Source organism: Sceloporus undulatus, chromosome 7, assembly GCF_019175285.1.
Source record: "Sceloporus undulatus isolate JIND9_A2432 ecotype Alabama chromosome 7, SceUnd_v1.1, whole genome shotgun sequence".
NCBI lineage: Eukaryota > Metazoa > Chordata > Lepidosauria > Squamata > Phrynosomatidae > Sceloporus > Sceloporus undulatus.
In genome coordinates this window covers 35494496-35518403 of record NC_056528.1, presented here as the reverse complement: position 1 = coordinate 35518403, position 23908 = coordinate 35494496, and the positions used below count along the sequence as shown (strand labels likewise).

The 23908-nt window shown below is 41.7% G+C and overlaps 1 protein-coding gene across 6 annotated transcripts in view; it reads right to left on the bottom strand.

Annotated features, from left to right (window-relative positions):
- The window catches only part of AFF2 (AF4/FMR2 family member 2), a 436989-nt gene that overhangs the window by 70866 nt on the left and 342215 nt on the right, over positions 1–23908 (bottom strand). For 5 of the 6 annotated variants that reach the window (XM_042478423.1, XM_042478422.1, XM_042478420.1 and 2 more), the window contains 3 exons: positions 9478–9640; positions 7147–8169; positions 2131–2255 (listed from right to left, as the gene is read on the bottom strand). In XM_042478423.1, the coding sequence (XP_042334357.1) occupies positions 2131–2255; positions 7147–8169; positions 9478–9640 (1311 nt within the window). The remainder of the gene's footprint in view (positions 1–2130; positions 2256–7146; positions 8170–9477; positions 9641–23908) is intronic. The other variant, XM_042478424.1, reaches the window with a different exon arrangement.

The following is a 23908-nucleotide window of genomic DNA, read 5'->3' as shown; positions in this document are numbered from 1 at the left end:
GGTTCCATACTACAGATTCCTGGGATTTGTAGCTCAGTGAGGCAGAGATGGCTAAAATCTTTGTAAAACGACAAATCTCAGGATTTCATAGGATGGAGCTACGGCATTAAAAGTGCAGTCAAACTGCATTATTTCTACAATGTAGATGCACCCAGAGATTCTTCCCCCATCCCAACAGGACTGTTCTGTTAATGTGCATTTGAAAATTAACAGTTCTCCATGCTCTGAAAGTATTATTTTGATTTTGAAAACCAAAGGGGAGAAAATAGTCAATGTAGTCTCGATGTTAATAACCTCCCTGAAGTGACACGTACTACCCATTACCTATATTCATTCTTTGTTTTTGGCTCATTTCCTTGACTTCTTATCTCACCGCTTTTCCCTGAAACTGGCATTTGTGCATTCCTTGGGAATTACTCAAGTTATGAAAATGGGTTGGGTTAAATATGATCTTGGGAGGATATTAATAACAAGCCACAACGTGATCATGGTCTCAGTAACCATAAACCTAACAGATATGAAAGTCTAAAAAATATTGCTTGGCAACTGAAGCATCTGGGAGCAAGGGAGTGGAGAGCCAGTATAAGGGAAATAACTATTGATGAACACAATTTTATTTCAACAGAGGATACCAATGGTGCAGAGCTCTAAGGAATCAAATTAATGACCTAGAAAACAAGCTCAAATTAAGAAACATCAGGTTGGGGGTAGATCCCCGGGGTTTGATGAAGGCAAGATAAAAAATAGATGACGTAAGTGTTGGAGAATGATAAACATATATACTTGATGGAATGACAAAGGCAATTTGCATCATTTTAAAAGGGGTCTCACCCTATGCAATGCATGTCTTTTCTGACTTGAAAAAAAATGGGGATTTAGACAGAGTAAATGTAGATAAATTTATTTGCAGTAAGTGGAGTTCGTAATTACAAAGGTATAAGAGAGATTAGGGACCAGATGGCTTTAGCTCAAAATGGGTTTAAAAACCATGGATTACATGTTAATTGCAGGATTTTTTCCCCATAAATATAAATATCATTGCTCTGCTGTAATGTGGTTCAGAATAAGAAAAAGAAACAATTTCTTGGTTCTAGAGAAGACAAACCAAAGTAAGTTCTTTAAAATCAAGGAAGTGACAAAGCAAGGTAGCAGCAATGTTTGTGTGTTTGTAGCTTGTCTCACTAGTATGGTGCCTGCATAAATAGTTATTATGAGTAGCGTGGATCTCCTAGAGAAAGATTGCCTTGCCTACATGGTCAGATGATGATGATAATAATAATAATAATAATAATAATAGGATTTATTTATATGCCGCCCAATCACTGAAAATCCGGGCAGCTTACAACAGAGGGGATAATAGATGGTTCCCTGCCCTCAGGCTTACAATCTAAAAAGACACTACGCAAAAGGAGAAGGGAATGGGGGGGGGAGAATCAGGTCCAGCATTCTTCTCTCCCTCTGAGGCCTGGACCAAAGCAGATGGACTGGAGAGAGGGCTCTTTTTCTTAATCGAGGCTGGGCCTGATGACGTTGGGCCTGTCCTTTCGCTTCCTCTAAGGTCAGAAGATGACAGTTGGAAGGAGGGAGGGGAGGGTTCTTCCTCTTCAGGCCTGATGGTGTTGGGTCTGTCCTTTCACTCCCTCTAAGGCCAGAAGATGACAGTTGGAAGGAGGGAAGGGAGGGCTCTTCCTCTTCAGGCCCAATGGTGTTGGGCCTGTCCTTTCACTCCCTCCCAGGCCAGAAGATGACAGTTGGAAGGAGGGAGGGGAGGGCTCCTCTTCTTCAGGCCCGATATTTTATAAAAGTACAAAATAACAAGATGTGGCTTTCCCCCCTTTGCCACCAAACTTTGGTGGCACAATAGTTTTTGACGGGGGAGTGGGGTTCAGTACCCAGAAACTGCCCAGCCTAGTATGAAAAGCTATGCAAATTATGTGCCATAAAGGCAGGAATCTGTGTGTAGGGTAAAGGGCTATTTTTGTTCCTCTCACCTCTCTGCAAGGACTTTGGGTTCTTTGGGTTCACAAAAATTAGGCTTGGAGGCCATTTGTTGCCCTACTCTTGCATTAAAGTAAGATAGACTGATAAAGAAAGAAATAAAGGGAAAAAAGAAGAGAAAGAAGAACTTACTCTTTAACACTGGGTATTCTGTGGTTGGGTATTGGAGAAATGCAGGGTGGAAGCAAGCATGAAGCAGCAGTCTCTTCCAAGCGCTGTTTCTTGTTTTCCCCAAATGTGTCCAAACTTTCCAACTGCTTCAAGCACATGGAGAGAAAACAGGTAATTAAAGTTTTTATAAACACTGCAACTCATCTTACTGCCATCTCATCGTGCCAATGATACCAACTGGTGCAGAATGTATGAAACCACCACACATATCCGTCTAAGTGATTTCAACTAGTTAGGCTCAAATAGTCTAGATCATTTGAGCAAGATTACACAATGCTTCTGTATTTAATACAGTGACCTCTCCCCAATAAAATGTTCATAATTCAATACAAATTTAGTGAATCCTTTGAAAGTGAGCTGAGTAATGGCACATCAAATGTGGCTTGAAAACCACAGTCTGGAAAAATAATGACAGGAGAGCATTGCATTGGCTCACCTGGCTTGCCACAGTCTCTATGAGATACACACTAGTTGTACTTTCTAATGGCTTTCTCAAAGCATAACACTCAATCCCAACTAGAACAGATGGACACCTTATTTGTGGCCACAGGCTACTATTGTTACTTTCTTTCTGGGAAATTTATCAGGATTGTCTCAGGGAGTAGCACCAGTCCAGGGACCGCCAATTTGAGTAGCCCTTGGCTAGCCCATAAGAAGCTACTTGTGAGCATTGGGTATATCTGACACTTGTTGCCCAGTATAGCATGACCTCCCAATACCTTGTATATGAAATTTGGGCCAATGTAGGATCAAGAAAAGCACCATATTTTAGTTTCAGGCTCTTACTGCCAATGACTAAGGGCTTGTCTACATTCCTTATAAACCACGAATCTCCCTGCCATGGCTTGTTGCATGCTGTTTACATTATGCAGGCCCAAAGCCCCAAATTGGGCCCAAGCCGTGTTCTCAATACCTGGACCTGATTCTGGGTTTTCAACTTTTGTCCTGCAGTAAAAAGACTTACCTTTTGCTCTTGGTTTTCCAGAACACCTAGAGCAAAGTGCAAAAACAATGGGTAGCCACCTGTGCGGTCCCTGCAAGCATCCCTGCTGGGTGACTGTGGGCATTGAATCAGAACAAGGCTGGGCATCTTGCACCCACAATGGCAAAACCACTTGGCTCACAGAGACCATATGGGACAATAGGCACCCATCATTCACTGAACACCCACAGCATTTGAGTGGGGGCATTCAGGGAGAGTTTGGAGTCGGAATACTTCAGGGGCAGCCTAGTATTCTGGCAAATGTAGATGAGCCCCCCCCCCCCCCCCCCCCGCAACGTACCTTAACTTTTCAAAATGAAAAAAAAAATGGACAAAAGCCAGGAAACCCTCCAACAATGAGGAAGGTATCTGTCAATCTGGGGAACTCAAAAGGGCTGGATTGGGACCTCAGAAGGGCCAGATTTAGCCCTGGAACCTGAGGCTCCCTACACTTCTGCTAAAAGAGGCATAGGTTGGTTTAACCATATTGTCACTATCTTCATTCTATTTCACTATTTTCATTCTGAGAAACAGACTGGAAACAGTTGTCTGGAAACCTGGCACTTAATCTCTATTTATTTATTTATTATTTATTTATGGTATTTATACCCTGCCCTTCAGCCGTAATGGCTATCAGAGTGGCTTACAATTATTCCCTGTCCTCAGGTTTACAATCTAAAAGACATGACACAAAAGGAGAAGGGAATGGTGGTGGGAAAGAGGATGAGGTCCAGTGGTTCTTCTCTCCCTCTGGGGCCTGGACCAAGGCAGATGGACTGATGGGAAGGCTCTTCTTCTTCAGGCTAGCCCTGGTTGAGCTGGGCCTGCCTGTTCACTCTCTCACAGGCCGAAGAATAACAGTTATCATGGAGGGAGGGCTCTCTATCTTCAGGCTAGCCCTAATGAAGCTGGGTCTGCCTGTTCACTCCCTCACAGGCCAAAGGATGACAGTTATCATGGAGGGAGGGCTCTCTTATCTTCAGGCTAGCCCTGATGGAGCTGGGTCTGCCTATTCACTCCCTCGCAGGCTGAAGGATGACAGTTATCATGGAGGGAAGGCTCACTATCTTCAGGCTAGCCCTGATGGGGCTGGGTCTTCCTGTTCATTCCCTCACAGGCCAAAGGATGACAGTATCACAGAGGACTCTCTATCTTCAGGCTAGCCCTGATGGAGCTGGGCCTGCCTGTTCATTCCCTCGCAGGCCGAAGGATGACAGTTATCACGGAGGGAGGGCTCTCTATCTTCAGGCTAGCCCTGATGGAGCTGGGCCTGCCTGTTCACTCCCTCGCAAGCTGAAGGATGACAGTTATCACGGAGGGAGGGCTCTCTATCTTCAGGTTAGCCCTGATGGAGCTGGGCCTGCCTGTTCACTCCCTCACAGGCTGAAGGATGACAGTTAGCATGGAAGGAGGGCTCTCTTTATTCAGGCTAGCCCTGATGGAGCCTGTTCACTCCCTCACAGGCTGAAGGATGACAGTTAGCATGGAGGGAGGGATCTCTATCTTCAGGTTAGCCCTTGTGGAGCTGGGCCCGCCTGTTCACTCCCTCACAGGCCAAAGGATGACAGCATGGAGGGAGGAATGGAAAAACATTTGTTTGCCTCCACTCTTTTCATTCATACAGCTCTAAAACTGACATTTTCAAATGTAGATTCTACTGATGGCTGATGTTGTATTGGTTGAGATTTACAATATTCTTTTTTTAGTGTCCCAAAACCATTTTTTTTCTCAGCAAAACCAGAAGTAGAACCATATGAGGTAGGGGGAAAAAAGCCCCACTGAGATGACTGCAAATATTCATTTGTGATATAAAACCCCTGTTTCCTTTCTAAAAACACATTTTAGTTTGAAGCATGCTGTCATACCCCGCCTGATAGGATACCCATGGGCGTAAATAACATAAAACACATGATAAAGCATTGTCTCTTGAGTCACAAAAGATTCTGCTTTACTTGTAGCTGTTGCAAAAATGAATGAAAGAAAGGAAGATTGTTACTTAAGTGAATGGCATTTTGATATATCTCAGATGTTTATGTAACAAAGTCCACACTCTTCTGTATATACTAAAAGACAGCACTCAGCAACTGTTATAGCATGTACACCCTGTTGGTTTTAATGGAGGCATGCCTATTTAAGTTGGAGGAAAACATGACATTAATGCTCCAGACACTACAAAGAATATCATCTGGCAAAGATGTAGTACTAGGCTAGACAAAGCAAGGAAATCCTATCTCTCTCTTCTTGGTGTATTCTGAACTCTATTTCAAGTGACTTCGGGTTAATTCTCTGGAGAAGCACCCAGGTTTTCTAGACCTAGGCTTGCAGTGGAAGCTACTGTTCTGCTGTCAGTGTGGTGGTAAAACCTGACATCAAGTTTTAGTTTCAAGTTCAGGTTTTAATCCGAAACTAAGTTTGAACTAGAAAGGAACTTTAAAGGAGTTCTCCAAGGACCTGACCTTTAAACTTCAGAATAAACCCAGAGTGGGTTCACTTATCACAGTTATCACATCCGAAGCCGCCACTACATTTTGTACTGAGAGGAAGAACACAGCAAAATACTAAGGATGCATGTGCTGTACACAACAATAACAAACCCAGTAATAACAACCCCCCCACCTTGCACATCAATCTATGGACTTTAAAATAAAGTCAGCATGAACTTTTGTATGTATGTGTGTATGTGCCTTCAAATTGCCTGTCGACTTATGATGACCCCATGAATTTTACAGTGTTTTCTTAGGAGAGGAACACTCAGGGATAGTTTTCCCAGTTCCTTCCCCTGAAATATATTTATGCATATTTCTTGTATGGTGTGTGCTTCCTTTCCATTCCCCATTCCCTTTCAACCCTTCAATTTCCATGAGTTCCATTTTGTTTTCCTGGTGCCCAGTTCTCCACCCAGTCCTGGGGAACATTATAGGGCATTATAAGAGAACCATTTCAATTGTGAAGCAATCCTCATTCTTCCCATATATTTTCTGTGAAAGAGGTATGACTAAATGACACTATGGCCAAGATCCTACATCAGGGTTGTGCATCATAAATCTTGGCATGCAGATTTATGCATTGATTCTGCTAGGCAACCCATGTGTTGAGTGGCAACCTTTTGAAATGAATACATATCCAAATGTGCAGCCAAATGCACAAACACACATTTTGGGGGGGGGGGGGGAATTTGCATGCACATGAGGAGCCCCGGTGGCACAGTGCCACACCACACAGCACATGGCATCACAGTGCACCTCTGGCACTGCATCTACATGATGCATCACCAAAGGAGTGCTGAAAAGCCATGGCGCTGGCGGCTACGGTGCCTTTTCCTCAGTGCAGAAAAGAGCTGCTTTTTGCAGCTCCTTTTTGTGCCACAGAAAGGCAATAACGGGGCACGGTATGCGGTTGCCACGGCCCCAATCTGGTGTAGTATCTACAAGATCCCTTTGCATACTGATTTTCCAGATTGCTATGCCTTTTAATGACACCACATGTTCAGCTATGTTTCCACAACCTTGAACTGAATGTAGACATTCCACATCAAACAAAAAAGTCCAACTACTTCCATGAAGAAGATACTAACAAGATTCTGATAATTGTGCATTGTGCAGCACCATGTTGTACAGGGATTGTGCATCCCTGTGTTTACCATTGCCTTGTCAGGATGCAAATCTTCATAAATTTTATTTTCATAGGCAAGAATAAACCATTTTATGATTTTTCTCTTTTCTGTGAGAAATTCATCAAAAACAATGCGGCTTTCACAGAATATTCACATCATAGGACTTATTCTGTACAAAGAAATGCATGTGTCTTTTAATGTACAAAATGACATTTTCTGTCCAGAAAACAATATATAAGCACAGAAAAAAAACGTTTCCTACACAGAAAACAGCGTTCTCTGTGCTGAAATGTTATTTTCCATCCCTGTTGTTAAGTACCATGGATCCACTAAGGGTTGGGAATTTATTAGAAGTTGCAAATAAATGAAAACTGCATTTTACCTTGTGCTTCCTTTTCGATTTAGTGGGTGGTTTTTCAGCAGCGAGTGTTGGGGACTCTCGACATTGCCGTCTATGTTTCGTATTGACTTCCCTGGGTTCCATTTTCCCAGGCATGCTCTCAAAGGTGCCTTGCCCAGGAATCCGAGAGAGCAAACTCAGGTCAATTTTCACCCAAAGGTATTTGAGTTCTTCAAAGTCTTTGAGTGGGGAGAGGGGCTCATTCTGGACAATGGGGATCGGGGAGAAAAGGGGCTCTTCTAAGTCATTGCTATTGGGGTCAATGGAAACGTTGCTGCCGGTACTTGTTAAGCTACTGACGCTGAGGATATTACTGCTGGAATCCTTGGCTTTGATGGCACTGTCAGGGCCACTGCACGCCTGCAAGGTCTTAGCCTGCAGGTTTTCCTCCTGGTCCGTGTTTGAATCGGAAGTGGATGAATCGGTTTCCACAAACTCCCGAGACTTTGGAATGGTTTTGCTGGGCCCCCGATATTTTTTCTTTTCGAGTGCGGGGCCAGTGGTAGTTCTCGGCTCTTTCCTGGGAGCAGTCTTCCCCGCTGCGACTTTTGTGCGAACTTTTGGCTGCTCTTGGGCATCTTGCAATTCCTTCTCTTTGGGTGTGCTGCTGGTAATATTTGGTTTGGGCCAATTGTATTCGTCGGCGCTGGGAGTCCGTTCTACTTTTTTGGGTTGCTTTTTCCCGGTAGTCCTTTGGGTGGCAGGTTCATTGTGAGCTGGAGATTTCTGCTTAGAAGCTTTCGCTTCGGCCGGGGCTTTGTGGGCAACCCGTGGCTTGGCCTTCTCTCGGATGGGACTACGTAGCGCCCGGTCTTTGGAATCAGTCAGAGGCAAGCTGCTGTTTAGCTTCCCTTTGTTTTGCCCTTCATTCTGAGAGTTGCTCTGAGCCTGAGAGCTGTTCTCACTGTGGTTTTCATGCTGGTTGTTGATGATCGTTTTGTTGTGGGGGTTGACTTTGTTTAACCATTTATCCAACTGCCATTTGTTAGCTGAAGGAGGTTCAGGCTGAAGAAGGGAGAAAGAAAACTAAACTTTAAAACAGCAGCAACAACAACAACAGAACATCGCATCCAAGGATAGCTATGTTGGCCATACAGCAAATCCAATAACATCAAAAATCCACTAAACAGTGATACCTTTGTCGGCCAACCAAAATGCACAATATACATATTGCTAGCTTTCAAAGCTCCACTTGCAACACCATCTTTTATAACGTTTGAGAAATCAGAACTACCTAGTTTTAAGAATATTTGTTTCTTGCTTGATCAATACAGTATCGAATAATACTATCATCATTTAACAAGGAATGGCTTGATTCAGTTTGTGCTATCATTGAGTCTGCATCTACACTGCAGAAATAATGCAGTGTGACACTTTAAATGTCATGGCTCCATCCTATGGAATCCTGGGATTTGTCATTTTATGAGTTATTTAGCCTTCCCTGTCAGACAGCTCTACTGCCACAAGAAACTACAAATCCCAGTTTCCATAGCATTGAGCCATGACAGTTAAAGCAGTGTCAAACTGCATTAATTCTACATTGCAGATGCAGCCTAAGGGTTTAGTTGTTTCTATAGTTACTGTGATGCAGCCTAATTAAATGAATGAAGAACATCTCATGATTTAAATACAGATAATGCTCTGTTTTGTGAAGGCGAAGGCTTTCATGACTGGCAGCCATGGCTTTTTGGGGATTTTTCAGGCTATGTGGCCATGTTCTAGATGAGTTTATTCCTGATGTTTAGCATTCTCTGAAGATGCCAGCCACAGATGCTGGCATCTTCAGAGAATGCTAAACATTAGGAATAAACTCTTCTAGAACATGGTCACATAGCCTGAAAACCCCACAAAAAACTAATCCTCTATTTTGAGCCCATACATACAGGCAAAAATAAAGCTGCTTCGGGTCACTTTGGAGGTATGCTATTTAAATGATTAAATGATGCATGCATCCTAAGAGACCAGAAGCCGCGCCAAAGCCACGCTCCAGTCCTCAGCTCTTTTGGGACAGGTCTGAGAGCTGTCTACACTCTTAAATCTTACAGCTAAACTAAATGTAGGCAGGAGAGTGAGTGAGTGAGAACAAGGGCAGTACCCCTGGCTTTTCTGGCAATTGGCTTGAACAATAAAACGAAAAAGCTTGGGTATTTTTCCCATTTTTGTGGCCAGCCCCAAGTGGATTGCATTATTGCGTCAAAAGAACAGAGGGCTTGCATTTACAAAGAGATGGGAATACTCAGTTGCAAAAATAAAATTCCAACCCTAGAACACATAACTTTATACAGAGGAAGGGTGTAAGAATTTAGGCGTTACCTCTGGAGTTCCACTGCGTGACTCTTCATTGCATTCACTATCACTGGAGCTGGTTTCACTGTCTGAATCTGACTCAGAGCTGCTTTCAGATTCACTGGAGCTTCCTGAGCCTCCACTGGAATGTACCAAGACTGTGTTGTGCACTGTTGGCAATGCAAGGCCACTGCAAATCAGAAGTGGAGAGAAAGAGAGAAGACAAGAGATAAACAGAGAGAGGGATGAGCGTTAATATTTCCAAAAGTCCATCTGTTTTTCATTCCTCAATCTTGGATGATTTAATGTTCATAGTAAGTTCAGAATCTTGAAACTGAATTGCTCACTCAGCTGTGGTTCAAACCAGACACGAAGTGGGAGTGTGTTTTCCCTTCGGTTAACCTGTTTTTCCTCCCACAATCGGATTTTCTCAGAGACATGTGCCTGAGCAATGAGACTTGCAAATTAAACTCATGTTTACCTTTTAAGAATCAGTTGCAAAAGAAGGCATGTTAAATGCAAAGTACGTATACGAGGACAAAATGTGGGCTGGCTAACAGACATCTTTCACCACTTAGGGGAACATCTCTGGAGGAAAAATGTGTATCCATGGATTTTGATATCCATAGGAGGTCCTGGAACCAAGCCCCAATGGATACCAAGGGCCCCACTGTATGTTATGGAATTCATGGCAACAACACATAGTGATGGTCAGTAGTTGAAATGGCTTTAAAAAGGGACTGGAGAAATAGAGTGGGTACTACTGATGAGGAAAGTCCTTAAACCATCCTCTCCCATGTAATTTGGAACACCATGGTACCTGGGGAACATATAATTCTGCTCATATAATAATGGGTCAAACATCAGCCTTTGTTAATTCCATGTTTTTGACATCTTAGGATGCAACTGTTAATCATATTCCTCAAAAAACCCCAACAACTCTGTCTGAATAAAAAGAGACAGCACCAGATTCACAGGAGAAGAGGATTTGCATCTTCTAATTTCTGAAGTGGTTTCTGAGGTTTTTAAGCTAAGCAGAACACAGGGATTACGAGCAAAGAGACAAACAAGATATAATTTATCATCACACATCCAAACCTGTTAGGATGTGGCTCGTGAAAACAAATAATCGTAGTTTAAATAATTTACCAAGTGAAATGCATAGTCTTCTCTCTCATTCCCTTTCCCTCTCTGGTCAACACATTTATAATTTATGCTCAAATGAAGGGCATTAGGCAGTTCTAATATCTGGATGTAAACACTTTAAAAATTAATTTTAACGAATGCTGCGGGTTATTCTAACCTCCCTCTCCAGGGCTGTATACAAAGAGCTGTAGGCGTATTATGATTCCCTAGAGAAGCCCTAGGGATTCTTCACTGGAAACTAGTTTTTCACTCATACTTTCGCTAAGCCAATACTGAGACAGAGCCTGCATACCATAAAATGGTCATTTCCACATTAGAAGGAACTTTAGAAGGATCAAAAGATTGTGCGCAGTTATATATATATATATATATATATATATATATATATATATATATTCTTCTTGCTATATGAGATTATGAGAGATTTTGTAGATTATTTCATTCCTTTTTTTTTTTTTTTTTTGGTACTTTGGGGCTTTATTTGTGAAAAATTCATTTGTGAAAAAATTTGGGCCAAAATCCTGCATCATCACCTATGATGACAGAGCTTTGTCATTTTGGTTGTGTCCAATGATGCCACCTTTCAAATAGACTTTCTTGGCAGCCTGGCAGTGTCATGACCAAGGTGCTTCCAACATGCTGTAAACTGGGCAGCTGGGGAATTATGTCCAAAAATGCTCTCCCACTCATGGGACAAGCCCTTGGGATCCTGGCACAACTGCTTGTTTCAATGCCCTCTGTGATCAGGAGAGTGCTTGCAGATGTTATTCGCCAGTGCCTTGATCAGCAATGTCTCAGAAGCACTTTGGCTGGGTTACTGCCAGGCTGCAACGGTTGGTGTTTGGGGTCCTGTTTAGTCTTTCACAACTTGAACCTAATCACTGAGTTGGAAGAGGCCTCAAGGGCCTTCCAATCTAACCCTCTTCCATTCAGGAATACACAATCCAAGATGGCCATGAAACCCCAGCAGTTATGAGTTTATGATCTCCTGCTGAATAGGTGCTGAGCAGAGATCTGGTGGGGAAAAACACCTTAATTTGAACCAACACACAACATTTTTGTACAGAAAAATACTTTATGCAAAGTACACATTTTTCTACTAAGAAATATTTTTGTGTGCAAATACACACACACACACACACACACACGCACACAAAGTCCTGAAATGAGAGAAGTCTACTAATATTCTTTAAAAATGTAATGCCTTTCTGTGTCCGCTTTGTCTTTGGAAACAAGAATATTTGTGAATATCATTTAATATCCCTGGGTAGTAGCCATTATCCGTATCTGGGTCAGTGTGGGAAAAACTGTTAAGGGAGCAGTAAAAGCTGAATTTGAATAGGCCCTTAATTGTTTGACAAAGGTAAGACAAAAATAATAAAAAAAGAGACCCAGCCTGGCCTTAATTTCATTTCTGGCAAAAAGCAATCCAAAAACTACCCCTAAAATCTATTATATGCCAGACAACATTGCAAAAATCTACTTCTGAAAGATTGCCGGTTGGCTCAAAATAATGCTTTTCTTGTTCATAACAAATACGATGAGGTCATGTTTGCTTTTCATCTTGGATAACAAAATTATGACTTCTGATACATCTTGCAATTTCATGTTGAAGGACCCAAGGCCACCAAACCATATCCTTTTAAAGCAGAAGCATTCCCTTTTCAGCACTTTGGGGCAGTATGTGAGTTGCGCGGCTATATAATCAGCTACGATGAGAAATACTTTTTCTCAGTGCCGTGCAAAACGAAAGATCAATGCATACTGATAGGCAGTACAATTGATTCCGGGAAAAGGAACATATACAAAATGAGCCATGATGGTGATGGTGAGGAAGGGGAGAAGAAATCACCATTTCCAAAGGAAAGATTAATTGAAATAGAGAGGTTGCAAGCCATTTGAGGGGGGGTGGGTGGTGGTGGGGGGAACCTCCCTGTCATTTTAAGAGAAGTATAGCTTGGGATAATCTTTTCCTCAGGAGGCTCATTTCAGCCACATCCTTTAAAATAGTTTTCTATGAAGGTCAAGGGTTTGAATACTGGCTGATGGACCTGTTCTTCCATTTTTCATTCATATGAGACTCAGGTGGGTATGAAACAGAGAGAAGAACTGTAGCTCAGTTGCCCAGCACAAGCTTTACTAGTGGAAAATCCAGGATTCAATCCACAGCATCTTCTGTTAAAGACTCTCAGCTAGCAATGTTGGGAAATACCATTTTGGAGACTTCAGAAACCATGCCTGTCAAATAAGATCAGCGATGGCTAGTGGCTGCTATCTCAGTGGACCATGAGTCTCCTCTGGGTTTCAGTCCAAAGTTTAAAGCATGTATTCAACATGCTCCACTCTTCCTTCCAAACAGGTTCAGGACCTTGGATGACCTCTTTAAAATATGGAGTGCAACCCAGACCGGATTCATTGTCCCATTGACTAGGATCTCCCAGATGTGTTAACTGTTGATGGACACCTTTAGGGCCCTCACTACCTTTGGTTCTGGTTATTTTTAAAGACTTAAACTAGGCAGCCCTTCAAACAGAGGATGTCTTAACAGCAGCGCAAGGGCGTCACAAACACACCCCTCTGTTTGGAGACGGCGTACGTGTATAGGGCGCCACCACGATTACACCCCCGTCACATGGTAGGGGCGAGGCTGGTATGGACGCTGCATCCTCAGCCAACCCCATCATGTGACGGGGGCATCGTATCTGGCGGTCTAGATACAGCCTAAAAGACTCTTTCAAACTCTGAATCTAACTCTCTGACTAAACTGTCAACTATTTCCCTTGTCATTCACCATCTTTATTCAAATCATTCCACCAAATACTCTTCCCTTACTTTTCCTCCCTTGTAAGATTTTCTTCTCTTACCTCCTCCCAACAGTTACTTACCTTATTATCTATTATCTAATACATTCAAAAAATATGTCTTATAACCAGTCTATGGCATCACTGTAACTTCCCACCAGGATGCCAGCCACAGATAGTACAGTAGTACACTAGTTTATTCGATCTCCTCTATGACTCCCATCATTTCCAGTTATCATTTAACTGATGTTTGTATGTATGGAAGGGTTTGGGATGGTACTGCATTTCTCTTTTTGGTGGAGGGAAGGATTTGGTTGGAGGAAGCAAGCAAAACACTCAGATTTCCAAGCCTCCACTTTTGCTTTCAGCATTTCCTTAAATTGGAGATTTATTTTCCAAATGTCTCTTAAATGATTACGAAGCTATCGTGTGCATGGCTTATTTTTCTGCACCATAAACGAAGAATGAACATGCAATTTACGCATTACTTGTTTTTCCCCTGCTCGCTGCTGAGACGGTTATTACATTATTTTCAACACGTCATTTACTCTTAATATTTTAATAATTGAAAGGTGAAGCTGAGTAGTTACAAATATCATGCATACCACTGGCAATTATTAATCTCCTCCAGGGTGAATGGAGTCCAGTCCTTGTTCTATCACAATATTCAGTAATCAAAAATGTTCCCTTGATACACCAGGGCTCCCGACCGAATAAAGTGTTTTTACTTGATTTATTGGACAAAAGGCAGATAATTAATCAAATCATCAATGTATTAAATTTAGCTGCGCATAACTAAAGCTTTAGATGCCTTTCTGAGATATTGAAATGTGTGATAACACAAATGCAGTAATCAAATGTTAAACCTCAAATAGCCATCTTTATATTATTTGTTATGAACATTAGCCTCTGAAAACCACAGTTAGCATCGCAGAGTTAGCAAATCTGGGGCACGGTAGTCCCTCATTGCAACATATATATCCTTTGCTCAATTCTCTTTTTTTCAGGCCTATGATCCACAGGGCCCCAGAAGGGTGGGAAATATTTAATATTTATATTTTATTTTTAGAACTGGGTGATTTTTCACTCCCAGGCATCCAAATTGCTGAAAACTGAATGAAAATAAAAGTAGAAGTGATGCAAAGTCACTTCCAGTTGTGTTAGGTATGTCTCATGGAAGGGGGACATGCCCCTCTGTAGTTGCCCACTGTAGATGCCTAAAGGAATCCTGGGATTTGTAGTTTTCTCTGGCACCAGAGCTCTCTGACAGGGAAAGCTAAATATCTCGACAAATGACAAATCCCAGTTTCCATAGGATGGAAGTATAGTGGTTAGAGCAGTGTCAAACGGCATTATTTCTGTGGTATAGATGCAGTCTAATGCAGCAAATCAAAATTAAAACAACCAAACTGTAATGATGACAACAATGATGATGATGATGTAGTTATCCAAAATACAAACATTCTTGTTTTTCCTTAAGTAAAAGTGACAGAAAAACATGATTTCCAATTGGGGGAAAAAACCCTTTTAAGTTCTCTCTTCATTTTAATATTAGTTTCTGCTCAGTATTTATTTGGGATGCTATGTGCTAGTTTGGCAACAACTGGTTTTACAAGGGCTGAGAGTCTACTTCAATCTACTTTAGACTGAACCCTGTCTTGAAAGACCTGATGTTAAACTAAATCTTTTCCCACCCTTCAACTTGGAATATCTTGTTAATTATGGCATTCATAATGCATTAAGAGTAAGAGGGTGTTTCTGCTGAAGATAAATGGAAGTGAAAATCCTTCTAAGCATCCACTATAAATCAAAAAATGACTATTAATAAACAGTTGTGGTGGGGTGGAGAGGAAATGACAGCTATTACAAGATTCTGCTCCCATGCTTTGCCTAATGTTATCAGTGTCACGTTTGACGCTGACATCTTAAATCTTCAGCGTGAAAACCCTGAAAGTCTAAAGGCGCAGTTCCTTGTCCTGTTATTGTAAATGACAATAAAAGAAACGGCATGAATCTATCTGATCGACAACCTTGACTTCCAGTCCATATGCAGTATGTTGCTGTTGCTATTACCAAGGCTGTAGCAGGTTCCCTTTGCTACTCAAAGGTAATACAATCATTCAAATTGATCTGTTTACAGTAAGGCCAGCACATGTCTGTCAGCATCCCCATGAATTGTATAAAAAAGTCAAGAGTTAGCATGATGTAGTAGTTGGAGTATAGGACTAGGATTCTGGGTAGTGTTGCCAAATCTTGGAGTCTAGCCCTTGGTCTCCAGTTCTCATGGACCCAGTATGGTCTACTGGTTTGAGCACTGGATTATGACTCTGGAGACCAGGATTTGAATCCCAGCTCAGCTATGGAAACCCACTGGGTGACCAGGGGCAAGTCATACTCTCTCAGCCTCAGAGGATGGTAATGGCAAACCCCTTTGGAAGAAACATGCCAAGGAAACCCTATGATAGGTTCTCCCTAAGGTCACCATAAGCGGGAAATGACTTGAAGACACACAAAAACAACAACAATTACAACAAAACATCAAGAGGCAGTATGTAGTAGTAGTTTCAGTGCTGGGTTAGGGTTTTAGGTAGGGTTGCCAGATCTTAGGGTCTGGCCCTGAGTCACTAATTCTTATAGGTTATCTCCAGGTGGGAGACAAGGGCATATTCTCCAGTTTTGGTGGGCTCTGAAGAGGAAAAGGTTGTGTACAAATCTCCATCTCAGTTAGTAGAGCAACACCCTTGCAACAAGGCACATCATCTTGGCTTTTCAGGTAAGTTCCATCTTTCTACTAAGATCCCACCTGGCTACATCTCCCTCCCAGCCAGTTGGTTGGTAGGCAATCATACTTGCTGGGGTATTTTTATTTCCATTTTTATAGCTGTTTTTGTGGTATATTGTAACCTGCTGTCAAGAACTCTTTGCAAAAGTGCACAGTGCGAGACTCATCTAAATCCTCTGTATGACTCATTTATGGGATAGAGCTCCTGAGGAGCTTTAACATTAAATAAAATAAAAAAAGAGTGAAGGAAACAAAGGAAAGAGAAGGAAATGAAACACTGGCTCTACAGGATAATAACTTGTTCCAGTGACATGAATAATTATCAAGGCTGTATAAGATTAAAGTGGAAATTCAAAGGGATTTGCAGCAAGTCCCTCGCATCATAACTATGTTTACAAACGATGAATAGCAACTTGGCTTTACCCTTCGCCATGGAACTTGCTTCCTCTCCATTATGGATTCCAGCAACTCTCTATCATTGTGGAAGAGGGAAAAAGTTAGATATTTCAAAGAGGAGCTTTCAACAGAGTTGGGAAAACAAGCCTCTTTCCCTTTGTGCAGGAGGACCCAGTGCCTATTTATTGGACAGAAGTCATACCAAGCAAAATTAGCTTATTCTGAGCTATTTTAAGACTACAATCCAATGCATGACTACTTGGAAGCAACTACCCCCTTTGGAGAGGTTCTTTCTCTTCTCACCCAGATATGAACCAGGGAGGCCTTCAAACAGTGGACACTTTAAAAGAAAGGACTGACCTACGAATGCCCTTCAAAGGCAGCACAGTCCTCTGTAAAGCAGGACACATGGCTATGTTAAGCTCAATTGAGATTGCCATAAAGTTAAAATGAGTACTCTTCAAATGTTCATCAAGTATTTTTGGAGAGAACCTATTTTTCTTGTGCCAAATCGAAATCAGACTGGGGAGATATGGGTTGGCACATCATTAGAAATAAACTTTTGTTTGGCAATTGGACTAGGGTGAGTTTTTCTAAATTATTTACAAGCTCCCTCCCATCCCCAACTCCGTTTATTCATTGTGACTTATTAATTTGTTGGTCCGGTGGTTTTTATAAGCTCAAAGTCAGTACAGGTCTCCCTCCAGTATCATATTTTTTACGGATACGGGAAATGAAATGGAAGGATGATACTATTATGGCTTTACGATATGCAAGAAAGTATGGTAAACACACCAACAGCCTGAAAGGTGCTTAGTAAAATGATTTTAATATACTAGGCAGTGTGAAAATGTGAAAAAGAATCCATAATGACAACAAAGATTAGCCATTTGCTCTCTAACCTTATTTACAGAAGCAATCAGAGGTATTCAGGTCGAGTTAATGACCCTGTCTCCAATTAATTCAATTGTCTACACACAACACTGATGCAGTAGCTATATCAGGCACAATTGCATGGGGAATACGCACGACTCCATTAAAAGTGACTGTAATAATGCATTTATTACCAGGAAAAAAAACACACTATTGTATCATAAATTCTGGATGTTAAATTATACTTTGTGCTTTAACAGCAATTCAATTAGTGAAATAATAATAACCATCGCAAAGACCAGAGCCAAGAGTGTGGGGCTATGGCGGGTGGAAGAGAGGGAGGGAGGGAGGGAGACCGGCTGTGCCCCAAATCCTCAGATTAAAAATTTGGCTGCTTAGTTACCAGCAGTTGGCTGGTTCTGCAATTTCTCTGGTGCAAAGTCTTTCTTTTGACTCGGCGCCAGGTTTCCCCCCGCCTTCCCTCCCTCTGCATTTTATGAACAAGTTGCAAAATGGAATCTGAAGCTTTTGAATCCAATTATGAAAGGCACATTCGAATCCATCATTGGTTTAAAAAGCGCCTTTTCTGCCACTGTGTTCGGATTTGTATAGTAATTGAGGTAAACCCAGGTGCTGTTCATTATGGGCCATTGTGCGGCATCTGAATTCTGGGAACGGCAGAATTAAGATGGTTTAAAAACTCCAAGCGAATAACAAACAAGCATGATTTGGAGGCTGTTTGTACAAGCCCGGACACAGCTCATCTGGGGCTCCTAAGACACCTGCTTACCCTTTTGGAAACCAAAACATTCCCGTTGACGTTCTGACTATTCTCCCCCCCAACCCCAAATGGATAATAATTTTGCAGAAACCTTACATCTCCTCCCATCCCTTTGGCTGTTATCGGTGACAGAACTCCTGACAAAAGGAAAACAAGGATATAACAATTATCCAATGTAACGGGGAGTGCTGAAAGCTTTAAAGCTGTGCTTTTTGCTTGAGAGGATTGAGGTGGAGGCTGCCTTATGAGCAAAGTACGAAATTGCTTCTCACTCGGGTTGTTATTTCCATCTTGGAATCAGTTCGGAGTGAGGACTATTGTGCTAAAGAGCTTATTTCTTTCCCCCACCACTTTTCCTGACCTTTGCATTTATGCCTCACATATACAGAACTAAATCCCACTTGCCGTACTGAATATCGCTGGGGATGTTTGAATCTGTATGCTAGGCTTGGAGGAATTCCCCTACCTATGGAACAATCTCAGCCATCCTGCCCTTTCTCACCTGGATATCTGAAAGGCCCTAATGGTCCGATTTAATTTGCTTTCAACCTGTCGGGGTCCACCTTAGCTTTCTCTTTGCAAACCAGTGTATGTGTGAGTCTGTGAAGCACACCTCAGTGAAGTTACTTGAGAAAAGTAATTAGTTACGGTTATGGTGAAATCAAGTTCATCACAGTTCACAAACCACATAAAGTGTGAAGGCGGGAATAGAATATACATTAAAAATACACATTAAATATTTACGGGCAGCATTAATGTACAATAAAATTGTCCAAACCTCATTTAGTATCAGTTTATTAGCCCAGTTTAATGCCCGCTTATTTGCCCAGACATTTGGACCCTTTCTGTAACTGAACTATATAAAACTACTGTCACTATTATTTTGTGTCAGAAAAAAAATCCGTAAGTTGTCAGCTGCAACAATGATCTTCCTGGCAAGGAACTGAGGAAAGGGGAAAGCAAAGTGTGTCTAAGGCCACCATAAAAACAGCAAAACAGCAGCGCACAAGTAGCCATTTCACTTTTATTAATGCCGCAAGGGAACCATTACCATTATAGTTCTAAGGCCTCCAATACAAAGACGGTTACCATGATCATTACTAGGAGTTTTTTTTAAACAGTTCTCCCTTTAGCCGTTTTTCAAAAGTGGCTGAACAATCCCTTTTTAGTTACTGAAAAATCTGAATACTGGAGGCTGGTGGTATGAAACTTACAACAACAACAACAACAACAACAACAACAACAATAATAATTTATATCCTGCCTCTCCCTGCTTTCTTTGCCCCCAACTTGCTGCCAATTCGGCACCCAGTGCAAAGCAAATGACCATGTTGGCAAAAGGATTCAGGGAGCTGTAGTCCAGAAAAAGCAACTTTTTCTACCTCTCTTTGACCTCTCAAGAAATATAAAAAAGGAACTTTTCCAAGGGTGGCACAGTGGTTTGAGTCTGGAGACCAGGGTTCAATTCATATCTCGGCTATGAAACTCATTGGGCAATGGCAAATTTCTGAATACATCTTGCCAAGAAACCCCCACAACAGAATTGCTTTAGGGTTGTCATAAGTTGGAAACAACTTGAAGGCATATAACACCACCAACAAAAAGTGGGACATACTTAGAACTGTTCTTCAAGAGAAGGAAAGCCCATAGGGTTCAGGAGCAGAGTCTGGGACTAACACTTTATTACTTTCAACTCAAGTTTTAAGGGACTAAATATACAGAATGTACACTGTGTATGCTGGCCATTGCATTCTGGGGATTGTTGTTTTTGTTGTCGTCGTTGTGTGCCTTCAAGTAGTTTTGGGCTTATAGGCGGGATACAGACCACCCCTTTGGGGCGGCCTGCACCCACCCCTTTTCCTGACAGATTGGGGACTCAGCGGCCACAGCGGCAGCCCCAAAGGCCCCAATCCGCCGCTTTCACAGGCCTTGGGGAAGCAGCAAAACACTGCTTCTCCGCGGCCTGGAAAGGGGTGTCCTTGGGGCTTCATGCTTCAACAGCAGCGGGGAAAGGGTGAAAGGGGCCGCTTGGCCCCTTTCTCTCTATATCGCTGGTGTGGCCGTTTAAAGGCCGTGCCAGCAATACGCGCAGCAGAAGGAGCTTTGAAATGGAGCTCCTTTTGGTGCCACTGAAAGGGTGCCACAAGCGCCCTTCAGTGGCACCAAGACGTAACGGCCACGCCACGCCATTTGGATGTGATGCGCCCATTACATCAAATGGCTGTGTGTACAGGGTGCTGCCATTTTGACGCCCCCGTCACGTGCTAGGGATGAGACTGGTATGGACGCTGTGTCCTCAGCCAACCCCTAGCACGTGATAGGGGTGGCGCAAAGGCCCATTTAAATCAGGCCATAGAAATTCTAAAGTGAACCGATCATTGGGGTTTGTTGGCAAGATTTGTTCAGAGCAGGTTTCCCTTTGCCTTCCTCTGAAGCTCAAAAAAATACCATATTACACTGTTACAGCAGTTTATCTTCCACTTTATATTTATATTTACATTCCTCTTTAACTGCTATGGCTGCCACCTAGGGAATCCTGGGATTTGCAATTTAGGGAGCGGCATTTTGAATTTTCAACTAGAGAGCTCTGCAGAATTAATGAAGTTTAATGGCCCAAAAATATGGAAACCTTGTATTTGTAGTTTATTGTGGTACCAAAACTCTCCAACAGAAAAGGCTAAGTATCTCACAAAATTGCAAATCCCAGAATTCTATAGCATGGCAGTTAAAATGGTCTCAAATTGCATTGATTCTGCAGTGTTGATGCAGCCTCAGACCATTGCCTTTAGAGTGTGTTTTTATAGATTCACCCTAATATTCTTCAGAATATACAGTGGGCCCTTGGTTCCAGGACTCCCGTGGATACTAAAATCCATAGATGCTCAAGTCCCATTAAATACAATAGTGCAGTAAAATGGTATCCCTGTATATAAAATGGCAAAATCAAGATTTGCTTTTTTGAATGTATATATTTTTAAAATGTTTTCAAGCTGTGGATGTTTGAATCCATGGATAAAGACCCCGTGAATATGGAAGGTTGACCATATATTGTGGCACAACGTTAAGTGAATTTCACTGGGACTTGTGCTGGGACCAGAAACATTAAATTAAAAAATCTATTGACCCAAAGTCTCCCAAATCCTTAAGAGCATTTCTCAACCATGTAAAACATAGGACGTCACCCAACATGACAATGGCTAATAAAGCCAATACAAATGGAGATTGGCCAAAGTTAAGTTTCTGTTATGTCAAGCATTAAATCAGACAAATGTTGTTTGACTGGGCTCTGCAGAAGGTGTGTTGGACTCTCACATTTTCCACATCATTATCGCAGCAAGAGAAAGGTAAAACACTGTAGGAATATAAATAAATGGAAAAGGCTCATAGACAATATTCTACTCTGGGCCTCATTTGCACTTTAAAAAAGATGCCCTACAGACCTTATGTACTTTTAAGATTCATCTGAAAGATACATGAAGAAGTCTTCCAGTCAAAAAATGTACATATTTAATGGAATTAGATCTCCAGGCTAGAAGAAAAGGGGAAATATTAAAGTGAATGCAAGGAGCACCTTTCTAGTGCTTTCTTGCTTTGATAAATATCTTTTGGGATGTCATTTGGTAGAAAGTCATGATTTAATGAAATTATACTGTATATATACTAACACACCCAACATACCGCAATATACAATGCACTTGGCTTATCTTCGAAGTAAGTTAATGTTTCCATATTTGGCAGCAGTCTTGTTTTGTCAGCCAGAGCTCCTGATATTTGCCTTTGATACTGCCAGCTCCACAAATGATTCAAAATAAGACATGCCAATGGTAGAAATAATCTGATTTGTTGGGGATGGGTGGAATATCAGTAGGTGGGTGATACAGTAGGAAATTTTGATGTGTAGATATTCATCAAGGCATTCTCTGTAGCCACACTCTTGAGGAAAATCCAAAATGCAGGGAGCTATGCTGAACTACATCAGCAAAACAGCAAACATTTCATCTCCACTGGGCGAAAGGTCTTTTGCAATGCTAATGGATCTTAATTGCCCATTAAAATCAAGCAACTTGCCTGGGATTGTGGGATTGTGGTGGTATTTTATGCAATCTGGGATTGTGGTGGTGTTTTATGCAAGCATAATTTCCCCTGTATATGCATCTGGAGACTGCCAAACATTGACATTCAGTTCATGTTTGCAGAAAGGGAGTTGTGTGCGTGAGAGATGTCAGGGTAAATGCCTATCCACCTGTGCATTTGGGTGTGAGCTCAGTTGGGCAACACTGCCATTCTACAGGATTGCATAGCACAACCAATGCATAACTCCATGCACAGAGATGTACGTGACACAAACCTCAGCCAATGTGCTACAACAGGGGTAAGTGACCATAATACAGTGTATACTGTATATACACGACTATAAGTATAAGTCGAGGGCAGATTTTGGAGACAAAATGATAGATTTTGATATGACCCATAGATAAGTCAAAGGTAAAACTTAGGGACATGTAAGAAAGGATCTAAAGGATGAAGCAGAGCAAAATAATGCCAAAGAGCTTGCAAAGTTCCAGCAGGACTAACTGTTTTTGCTCACCTTAAAGGCTGGTGCTTCCAGGGCAGTATATGCTCTTGTCTTTCACAAGAGCATATGTATAAAAAAGGAATGGTTCCTTTTTTATAGATAAGAGTTAAAGTACATCACTTACATTGACCCATGTATTGGTGCCATTATACTATCAGTGTTCCCCTATGCTACCCTCTCACAGCTGCTGCTTCTCCAATGGGAAACACCAGAGTTGTTCCTAACTTTACTTCGTTCCGGGCAAAGTCAATGGGAGGGCAAAAAAGCAGGAATTCTCCCTGGAAATAGTTGTATGATGTCAAGTCTGCCAGCACCGGCTTCAGGGTGAGTGCAGTGTTTTCACAGGTATAGACAAACCCTAAGACATCTTCTGATTCCTTGATAACAGTCTCCATTTTAGCTAATGACTGAGCTAAGGTATAGGATTTTTAAAAACTATTCTAATGCCTTCATTTTCCATTTTAGTTATGTAAATCATCTGTGGTCTATATTTTTTTTAATGGCGTGCAAACTCCTTTTGTACTTTGAACTTAGTTTGTGGCAATGGAAGTAAACACAGCACAAAGGAGGAAAGTGGGAGTAAATGAAGGAAACTGGGGCATTTCAAAAGCAACTGAAAAAGTGGGATGGTGAAGGATTAATCCAGGCTGTCCCAGCTAAACTGGGGCAGTTGGAGGGTATGTAATACATTGGTGCTGTCAAGAGGTAAAGTCATGCCGTGTCTACAGTCTCCACTCTGCTGTGACCTTAAGAAAGATTCAAGAATAACATTTTACAATATTAAAGTGGGATATATTACTTTCCTTCTATCCATAGCCCACTGATTGTGTGGAACATAGTCAAAATGTAATTGCCTGGCTCTTTTTTAAAAGCAATGTGGTTCTTTGGAGAGAAATAGGAAACAGAAGGCAAAGTTGAAATTACTTTTTATTGCCTACATTTAAAAAAGAAACCAAACAAACCAAAATAAAAACACACAAGGAGATTTCCTACTATCCCTAAATCAACCAAGAATAATAACGGCCATATTGAAAGAATTTCCCGACACAGTTGTAGGTAAAATACAAACTGCCCCATTGACATCTCAAAAAAGTGGCCTAGAT